The 11,304-nt window shown below is 52.6% G+C and overlaps 1 protein-coding gene across 1 annotated transcript in view; it reads left to right on the top strand.

Annotated features, from left to right (window-relative positions):
- Window positions 1-589: 589 nt before the first annotated feature.
- Window positions 590-11,304, top strand: part of LOC131735447 (cell adhesion molecule DSCAML1-like) — a gene marked incomplete at both ends in the record, with an annotated part of 15,712 nt that continues 4,997 nt past the window's right edge. The window contains 4 exons of the mRNA XM_059021579.1: window positions 590-780; window positions 3,650-3,928; window positions 7,920-8,195; window positions 8,855-9,153. Of these exons, the coding sequence (XP_058877562.1) occupies window positions 590-780; window positions 3,650-3,928; window positions 7,920-8,195; window positions 8,855-9,153 (1,045 nt within the window). The remainder of the gene's footprint in view (window positions 781-3,649; window positions 3,929-7,919; window positions 8,196-8,854; window positions 9,154-11,304) is intronic.

Genomic DNA, 11,304 nt, shown 5'->3' with positions numbered 1-11,304 from the left:
ATGGTTATGTTAAGCATTTGCCATGCCATATCAAATGAGACTAGACTCTGTGCTTTTAACTGAGATCCCTTCAGTAGAGGAGAGAGGTGTTCCAACCAAGGACCAGCCTTGATGGCCGAATGGCCTTTTCTCGTTCCTAAATATTTCTTATGTTGTTATGCACGGCCATGCTTTCACTGTGCTGTGTTGCTCTTTGCTGTGCCTTTAGGGCAGGCTCCATGATCCACAAGCAGTCATAAAGGATACAGCTCTCAGTTAGTTTGTGTTCAGTTTGTACTGAGTGTATCGGAATCTGGGGGAGTCTGTCCGTCCGTCTGTCTGTCTGTCTGTCTGTTATACCGAGAGAATTGCAAATGTAATTGTGATGAAACGTCCCTTCTTTACCGCTTCCCGAATAGATTGTAATCTGGTTTTCCTTTCCAGTGCCTTCCAAGGAACAAGTGTGACCTTGCTTGCTGCAGAGCTGTGCTCAGCAGTGCAGCACTGTGCTGGTGTGCCTGCGCATGGTTCAACTGTAGTCTATGTGCCCTGCTTTGTGGATGAAGCCTGACTCCCCTTCTCTCTCTCTCTGTCTCTCTCTCTCTCTCTCTCTCTCTCTCTCTCTCTCTCTCTCTCTCTCTCTCTCTCTCGCAGGCAGTAGGTTTTTTATTACTTCCTATGGAGCTCTGTACATATCAGAAGTCCAGAAGGAGGATGCGCTGTCCACATACCGCTGCATCACCAAACACGCGTATAGTGGAGAGACGCGGCAGAGCAATGGAGCGCGCCTCTCAGTGCTGGGTAAGAGAAACACCCCTCCCTCCATCTCTAACACAGTACTCCTCTCAGTGCTGGGTAAGAGAAACACACTCTCTACCTCTCCCTTCTCCTCTCCCCCTCCCCCCCCCCTTTCCCTCTCCCCCTCTCCCCCTCTCCTTCTCCCTCTCCCTCTCCCTCTCCCTCTCCCTCTCCCCCTCCCCCTCTTCTTCTCCCCCCCCTCCCCCTCCCCCTCCCCCTCTCCCCCTCTCCCCTCTCCCCTCTCCCCTTTCCCCTCTCCCCCTCTCCCCTCTCCCCTCTCCCCCTCTCCCCTCTCCCCTCTCCCCCTCTCCCCCTCTCCCCTCTCCCCTCTCCCCTCTCCCCCTCTCCCCTCTCCCCCTCTCCCCTCTCCCCTCTCCCCCTCTCCCCTCTCCCCCTCTCTGTCAGATACTTAATTCCATACTGGTTCTCTTTCCCTCTCAGATTTGGCAGTGTGGTTCATTTCTTCAGGCCATTGACATCATCAATCAATTTGAGACAATCAACAATTCATAAACATGATCCAATTAGTGTCATTACAACTGGGCTGCCCATTTCCAGTGAAATTAATCCACTCTGATGAAGTAAAGCTGTAAAACGCCAAGCTGTGTGTGTGTGTGTCTCTGTGAGTGTGTAGAGTGTGTGAGTGTGTCTCCTTGAGTGTGTATCAGTGTGTGAGTGTGTCTCCTTGAGTGTGTATCAGTGTGTCTCTGTGAGTGTGTATCAGTGTGTGAGTGTGTCTCCTTGAGTGTGTATCAGTGTGTGAGTGTGTCTCCTTGAGTGTGTATCAGTGTGTGTGTGTCTCTGTGAGTGTGTATCAGTGTGTGAGTGTGTCTCCTTGAGTGTGTATCAGTGTGTCTCTGTGAGTGTGTAGAGTGTGTGAGTGTGTCTCCTTGAGTGTGTATCAGTGTGTGAGTGTGTCTCCTTTAGTGTGTATCAGTGTGTCTCTGTGAGTGTGTATCAGTGTGTGTGTGTGTCTCCTTGAGTGTGTATCAGTGTGTGAGTGTGTCTCCTTGAGTGTGTATCAGTGTGTGTGTGTGTCTGTGAGTGTGTATCAGTGTGTGAGTGTGTCTCCTTGAGTGTGTGTCAGTGTGTCAGTGTGTCTCTGTGAGTGTGTATCAGTGTGTGAGTGTGTCTCTGTGAGTGTGTATCAGTGTGTCTCTGTGAGTGTGTATCAGTGTGTGAGTGTGTCTCTGTGAGTGTGTATCAGTGTGTGAGTGTGTCTCTGTGAGTGTGTATCAGTGTGTGTGTGTGTCTCCTTGAGTGTGTATCAGTGTGTGAGTGTGTCTCTGTGAGTGTGTATCAGTGTGTATCAGGGTGTCCCAGGTCTCAAATTGTAAAGAAATAAAAAGGAAACAGATTTTCAACCCCCCCCCCCCCCCCCCCCCGCGTAACCGCTATTACCCATACATGGTACAGCCATAGAGGCAGAGATGGAGTGGATAGGGGGAGGTGGAATATACCATTAACCTGGGTAGGGGGCAATCCATTAGATTAGACTTGAAATTGAAACACACACTTCACAAACAGTAGCAGAACTCAGCAGCCTGTCTGCATGTCTGTCTGTCTGTCAAGAAACACAAGAACAAGGGAGGAGTCACTGAGCTGGGACAGGAGAAGGGTGGAGTCACTGAGCTGGGACAGGAGAAGGGAGGAGTCACTGAGCTGGGACAGGAGAAGGGAGGAGTCACTGAGCTGGGACAGGAGAAGGGTGGAGTCACTGAGCTGGGACAGGAGAAGGGAGGAGTCACTGAGCTGGGACAGGAGAAGGGAGGAGTCACTGAGCTGGGACAGGAGAAGGGAGAAGTCACTGAGCTGGGACAGGAGAAGGGAGAAGTCACTGAGCTGGGACAGGTGAAGGGAGGAGTCACTGAGCTGGGACAGGTGAAGGGAGGAGTCACTGAGCTGGGACAGGAGAAGGGAGGAGTCACTGAGCTGGGACAGGTGAAGGGAGGAGTCACTGAGCTGGGACAGGAGAAGGGAGGAGTCACTGAGCTGGGACAGGTGAAGGGAGGAGTCACTGAGCTGGGACAGGAGAAGGGAGGAGTCACTGAGCTGGGACAGGTGAAGGGAGGAGTCACTGAGCTGGGACAGGAGAAGGGAGGAGTCACTGAGCTGGGACAGGTGAAGGGAGGAGTCACTGAGCTGGGACAGGAGAAGGGAGGAGTCACTGAGCTGGGACAGGTGAAGGGAGGAGTCACTGAGCTGGGACAGGTGAAGGGAGGAGTCACTGAGCTGGGACAGGTGAAGGGAGGAGTCACTGAGCTGGGACAGGTGAAGGGAGGAGTCACTGAGCTGTTACCCAGGCTCGTTCTCTGGGGTGCTGTTTCCAGTTTCTCGGTTCTAATGGCCTCACCTGGGCTGGGGCAGCGGTGCAGCAGGGAAAGTGTTTCATCTTGTAAATGAATGAATGAATGAATAAATAAGCAGCATTAGGCCCGGCGCTGTCCTGCAGTAACCTCACCACCAGCACGCTGTTTAATTAAATTGCAATCCCAGAGTCGCTCGACTCTTAATGGAAATCAAATCAGAGCAACCTGAACAGAAAAGCTGCCTTCATTTACTGCACTGCACAGCCCCACTGTCAATCACAGTCCCTTCCTCACTCCCTCGCTCCCTCTCCCTTCCTCACTCCCTCGCTCCCTTCCTCACTCTCTCCCTCACTCCCTTACTCACTCCCTCTCTCCCTCCCTCACTCATTCCCTTCCTCGCTCATTCCCTCTCTCACTCCATCCCTCAACTCCCTGCTCCACTCCTTCTCTCTCACTCCTTCCCCCCAGACCGACAGACAAGACTCTCTCTCTGTGTCTTTCTCTTTCGCTCTCTGTGTATCTCACCTCTCTCACCCCCCCTCTCTCTCTCTGTGTCTCCTCAGACCCCACAGAATCCACCCCTGCTATCCTGGACAGTTTCCAGTCTCGTGAGATCGGAGCGGGGCACAGCGTGGAGCTGGCCTGCATTGCCTCGGGTTACCCCAACCCTGCAATCCGCTGGCTCAAGGACGGGCGCCCCCTGCCTGCCGACAGCCGGCGCACCAAGAGACTGACCGGGCTGACCATCAGCGACCTGCGGCTGGAGGACAGCGGACACTACATCTGTGAGGTCACCAACACCTTCGGATCAGCCGAGGTCACAGGGCACCTCAGTGTGATCGGTACGACGACCTGGGTTCGGTCACTCGGTCATTTCTAGGAGGCTGTGTGGTCCAGTGGTTAAAGAAACAGGCTTGTAACCAGGAGGTTCCCGGTTCAAATCCCACCTCAGCCACTGACTCATTGTGTGACCCTGAGCAAGTCACTTAACCTCCTTGTGCTCCGTCTTTCGGGTGAGACGTAATTGTAAGTGACTCTGCAGCTGATGCACAGTTCACACACCCTAGTCTCTGTAAGTCACCTTGGATAAAGGCGTCTAAAAAAAATAAATAATAATTTCCAGCATTACAAACTCACCAAAAGATCCATATATACAAACATACATGCACACCCATGCAAGTACAGACAGTAAGAAGTCAAGCTTACTCACACAAAGAACACAGCAGTGCACATCGGGTTGCATTAGCAACACGCAAGTACTAATGTTTCAGAACCCCAGTAATACAAAGCTCTCAAAACGATATCCCGTGTCAACTGAGCCAGGAACAAGCCGAGTGGACAGAGCGGTTTAGGGAAGTGGCAGCACTGCTCTGCATCAAACACAGCAGAGAGAAGCCTGCGCAGAGGGGGGAGAGGGGGAGAGGAAGTGAGACACAGGCAGGCTGAGAAGAGGAGTGAGTGAAACTGAGCTCTCCCTGTTACTGACAGGCCCTGTCACAGCCAGAGAGAGAGAGAGAGAGAGAGAGAGAGAGAGGAGAGAGAGAGAGAGAGAGAGGAGAGAGAGAGGAGAGAGAGAGAGAGAGAGAGAGAGAGGAGAGAGAGGCCAGCCTCCCGGGCATGTCTGCCTGTCTTGAGGAGACGCGCTCTGACATTTGAGGGAGGGACGGGGACACAAGCCTGATGAGGAGGCCTGGGACACCAGCTGCTTTATTGCTCAGTGACATTTCCACACACAGCAGAGGAGTGGAGTCAGACAGCACAGCCAGGAAACACACTGATCAGTGAGAGAGACAGACCAGCACTGCCATACACTACACACACCAGCACTGCCCTACACTACACACACCAGCACTGCCATGCACTACACACACCAGCACTGCCATACACTACACACACCAGCACTGCCATACACTACACACACCAGCACTGCCATGCACTACACACACCAGCACTGCCATGCACTACACACACCAGCACTGCCATACACTACACACACCAGCACTGACACTACACACACCAGCACTGCCCTACACTACACACACCAGCACTGCCATGCACTACACACACCAGCACTGCCATACACTACACACACCAGCACTGCCATACACTACACACACCAGCACTGCCATGCACTACACACACCAGCACTGCCATGCACTACACACACCAGCACTGCCATACACTACACACACCAGCACTGACACTACACACACCAGCACTGCCATGCACTACACACACCAGCACTGCCATGCACTACACACACCAGCACTGCCATACACTACACACACCAGCACTGCCATGCACTACACACACCAGCACTGCCATACACTACACACACCAGCACTGCCATACACTACACACACCAGCACTGCCATACACTACACACACCAGCACTGCCATACACTACACACACCAGCACTGCCATGCACTACACACACCAGCACTGCCATGCACTACACACACCAGCACTGCCATGCACTACACACACCAGCACTGCCATGCACTACACACACCAGCACTGCCATACACTACACACACCAGCACTGACACTACACACACCAGCACTGCCATACACTACACACACCAGCACTGACACTACACTACACACACCAGCACTGACACTACACTACACACACCAGCACTGCCATGCACTACACACACCAGCACTGCCCTACACTACACACACCAGCACTGCACTACACTACACACACCAGCACTGCCATACACTACACACAGCAGCACTGCCCTACACTACACACACCAGCACTGCCATGCACTACACACACCAGCACTGCCATACACTACACACACCAGCACTGCCATACACTACACACACCAGCACTGACACTACACACACCAGCACTGCCCTACACTACACACACCAGCACTGCCCTACACTACACACACCAGCACTGCCATACACTACACACACCAGCACTGCCATGCACTACACACACCAGCACTGCCATACACTACACACACCAGCACTGCCATGCACTACACACACCAGCACTGACACTACACACACCAGCACTGCCATACACTACACACACCAGCACTGCCCTACACTACACACACCAGCACTGACACTACACACACCAGCACTGCCATACACTACACACACCAGCACTGCCCTACACTACACACACCAGCACTGCCATACACTACACACACCAGCACTGACACTACACACACCAGCACTGACACTACACACACCAGCACTGCCCTACACTACACACACCAGCACTGACACTACACACACCAGCACTGCCATGCACTACACACACCAGCACTGACACTACACTACACACAGCAGCACTGCCCTACACTACACACACCAGCACTGACACTACACACACCAGCACTGCCATACACTACACACACCAGCACTGCCCTACACTACACACACCAGCACTGACACTACACACACCAGCACTGCCATACACTACACACACCAGCACTGACACTACACACACCAGCACTGCCATACACTACACACACCAGCACTGCCCTACACTACACACACCAGCACTGACACTACACACACCAGCACTGCCATACACTACACACACCAGCACTGCACTACACTACACACACCAGCACTGCCATACACTACACACACCAGCACTGCCATACACTACACACACCAGCACTGCCCTACACTACACACACCAGCACTGACACTACACACACCAGCACTGCCATACACTACACACACCAGCACTGCCCTACACTACACACACCAGCACTGCCATACACTACACACACCAGCACTGACACTACACACACCAGCACTGACACTACACACACCAGCACTGACACTACACACACCAGCACTGCCATGCACTACACACACCAGCACTGACACTACACTACACACAGCAGCACTGCCCTACACTACACACACCAGCACTGACACTACACACACCAGCACTGCCATACACTACACACACCAGCACTGCCCTACACTACACACACCAGCACTGACACTACACACACCAGCACTGCCATACACTACACACACCAGCACTGACACTACACACACCAGCACTGCCATACACTACACACACCAGCACTGCCCTACACTACACACACCAGCACTGCCATACACTACACACACCAGCACTGACACTACACACACCAGCACTGCCATGCACTACACACACCAGCACTGACACTACACTACACACAGCAGCACTGCCATACACTACACACACCAGCACTGACACTACACACACCAGCACTGACACTACACACACCAGCACTGCCATACACTACACACACCAGCACTGCCATACACTACACACACCAGCACTGCCATACACTACACACACCAGCACTGACACTACACACACCAGCACTGCCATACACTACACACACCAGCACTGCCCTGCACTACACACACCAGGAGACAGACCCGCAGATTAACAGATATGGGCCATGCGATGTAAGGCATGTTTCTGAGATCTGAGCAAATCGCAGTCCAAGAAGAAGAGGAAGAGGAAGAGGAAGAAGAAGAAGAAGAAGATGAAGGGGAAGAGGAGGAAGATGAAGAAGAAGAGGAAGAAGAGGAAGAAGAGGAAGAAGAGGAAGAGGAAGAAGAAGAAGAAGAAGAAGAAGAAGAAGAGGAAGAAGAAGAAGAAGAAGAAGAAGAGGAAGAGGAAGAAGAGGAAGAAGAGGAAGAAGAGGAAGAAGGTGGCAACGGCTGATCAGGCCTGAACTTGCTGTTGCTTTGTTTCTGTTTCTGTGCTCTGAGCAGATCTGCTGTCTCTGTATCGCTGCAGTATCTTGGCTCCTGTGTAACTCCTGTTTTTGTCTCTGTCTCTTGAGCAGACCCTCTGCGGGTGACCCTGACCCCTAAGAAGTTGAAGACAGGGATCGGCAGCACAGTGATCCTGTCGTGCGCTGTGCAGGGGTCCCCCGAGTTCACGATCCGTTGGTACCGCAACACAGAGCTGGTGACCCCCGATGACTACATCTCCATCCGAGGCATCAACAACGAGACCCTGCTCATCACCGCGGCTCAGAAGAGCCACTCCGGTGCTTACCAGTGCTTCGCTACCCGCAAGATCCAGACTGCACAGGACTTCTCTGTGATACTGCTGGAGGGTGAGAGGAGAGGAGAGGAGAGGAGAGGGGAGAAGAGGAGAGGAGAGGAGAGGAGAGGAGGAGAGAGAGAGGAGAGGGGAGGAGAGGAGAGGAGAAGAGAGGAGAGGAGGGGAGAGGAGAGGAGAGGAGAGGGGGAGAGGAGGGGATGAGAGGAGAGGAGAGGGGAGGAGAGGAGAGGAGGGGAGAGATGAGAGGAGAGGAGAGGAGGGGAGAGAGGAGAGGAGGGGAGAGGAGAGGAGAGGAGAGGAGGGGAGGAGAGAGGAGGGGAGGAGAGGAGAGGAGAGGAGGAGAGTAGAGAGGAAGAGAGCAGAGGAGAGGAGAGGAGAGGAGAGGAGGGGAGAGGAGAGAATAGGAGGGGAGAGGGGAGGAGAGGGGAGGAGAAGAGAAGAGAGAGGAGGGGAGAGGGGAGGAGAGGGGAGGGGGAGGGGTAAGAGCTAGACTGCACAGGACTTCTCTGTGATACTGCTGGAGGGTGAGAGGAGAGGAGAGGAGGGGAGAGGAGAGGAGAGGAGAGGGAGGGGGTGGAGGAGGAAGGGGAGGAGAGGTGGAGGGAAGGAGGGGGGAGAGGAGAGGATGGGACGGAGAGTCCTTTAATGAAATGAGAGGGTTTATTTTGTTCAGATCTCAGCCTGACCCTCGTCTCCCCCTCTCTCTCTCAGACGGGACCCCGCGCATCGTCTCCTCGTTCAGCGAGCGCGTGGTGAACCCCGGGGAGCAGTTCTCCTTGATGTGTGCGGCGAAGGCGGCTCCGCCCCCCTCCCTGAGCTGGACCCTGGACGACGAGCCCATCGCCCGCGACGGCACACACCGAACGAACCAGTACGCCATGTCGGACGGCAGCACGGTGAGCCACATGAACATGACGAGCCCGCAGATCCGCGACGGGGGGGTGTACCGCTGCACCGCACGCAACTCCGCCGGTAGCGCAGAGTACCAAGCGCGAATAAACGTAAGAGGTGCCTGTCTACTTTCAATCTCAGAATAGGAATAACTGTCATCATCATCATCATCATCATCATCATCACCTGTTTCATTAACAATGCTGCTGTCTGTCTGTCACTCTGTCTGTCTGTCTGTCTGTCTGTCTCAGTCCTTTTATAATGGTGTTTTTGTTTCTTTCTAATAGACCTCTGTAATCGTATTCTTTCTTTCTGTCTTTCCTTTTCTCCCTCATGCTTCCTCTCTTTCTTTCTGTCTTTCTATTCTAAGTGTCTTTCTTTCCACGTGTCTACATTGTGTTTTGTGTGAGTGTGTATTTTTGGCTGAGTTGGTTTTACTCGCTGTGTGTTAGCGGGGCCACTGAGCATCTGCAGCTGATCTGAACAAATGAATTAACAAACACGCCAACCTCACAACCACACAGATACACAACTACACAACTACACAGATACACAACCACACAACTACACAGATACACAACTACACAACCACACAGATACACAACCACACAACTACACAGATACACAACTACACAACCACACAGATACACAACCACACAAATACACAGATACACAACCACACAGATACACAACCACACAAATACACAGATACACAACCACACAGATACACAACCACACAACCACACAGATACACAACCACACAACTACACAGCCACACAGATACACAACCACACAACTACACAACCACACAGATACACAACCACACAACTACACAGATACAGAACCACACAACTACACAACCACACAGATACACAACCAAACAGATACACAACCACACAGATACACAACTGCACAGATACACAACCACAGAGATACACAACCACACAACCACACAGATACACAACCACAGAGATGCACAACCACACAACCACACAGATACACAACCAGAGATACGCAACCACACATCACACAGATACACAACCACACAACTACACAGATACACAACCACACAGATGCACAACCTCACAACCACACAGATACACAACCTCACAGATACACAACTACACAACCACACAGATACACAACTACACAACCACACAGATACACAACCACACAGATACACAACTACACATCTACACAACCACACAGATACACAGGTACACAACCACACAGATAGACAGATAGCAGTCCAGTGCCCCCCTGAGTGGTCTTGTTTGCCATTGACACAGGGGATTATTCCATTTCTTCATCAGAGCAATGGAAGCACCTCTCTCACTGCGTTCACAGCAGTGCTGGATCCTCTCAGCTGTCAGAGAGGAGAGAGCGGACAGAGACGAGATGAGATATGACGCTTGTCTGGTTATCTGGCCAGCGCTGGATGTGACAGCGGCAGTAATATCTCTGTCTCTGTGAGGAAGCCTGTCTCTCTGTGAGGAGCGAGATGGGCATGGCAGACAGAGATAGGCAAGCGATAGCACTAGCTCCTGGCATCGCTGCTCTCTCAAACACACAGAGACACACAGAGAGAGGAGGCATCGCTGCTCTCTCAAACACACAGAGACACACAGAGAGAGGAGGCATCGCTGCTCTCTCAAACACACAGAGACACACAGAGAGAGGAGGCATCGCTGCTCTCTCAAACACACAGAGACACACAGAGAGAGGAGGCATCGCTGCTCTCTCAAACACACAGAGACACACAGAGAGAGGAGGCATCGCTGCTCTCTCAAACACACAGAGACACACAGAGAGAGGAGGCATCGCTGCTCTCTCAAACACACAGAGACACACAGAGAGAGGAGGCATCGCTGCTCTCTCAAACACACAGAGACACACAGAGAGAGGAGGTGTCACCACCTTCACACCCTGTAATACTGCCGCGGAGTTACGAGCACACACAGTGCACATACACACACAGCGCACACACACACACAGCACACACACACACAGCACACACACACAGTGCACACACACAGCGCACACACACACAGCACACACACACAGTGCACACACACAGCGCATACACACACACAGCGCACACACAGCACACACACAGCACACACACACACACACACAGCATTACTGTCGAATTTAATAACTCGATATGACAGAAATCAACAACAGATGCGAAGCTGCGCAGACTGGCTGTCTCAGCACTGGTGAATGTGGCCCCTAGTCTCTGGGCTCATTCCACGGGGTCCCTGGGTGGA

The sequence above is a fragment of the Acipenser ruthenus genome, unplaced genomic scaffold (assembly GCF_902713425.1).
Source record: "Acipenser ruthenus unplaced genomic scaffold, fAciRut3.2 maternal haplotype, whole genome shotgun sequence".
Lineage (NCBI taxonomy): Eukaryota > Metazoa > Chordata > Actinopteri > Acipenseriformes > Acipenseridae > Acipenser > Acipenser ruthenus.
The sequence above is the reverse complement of the archived record's forward strand: the minus strand, read 5'-3'. Positions and strand labels throughout refer to the sequence as shown.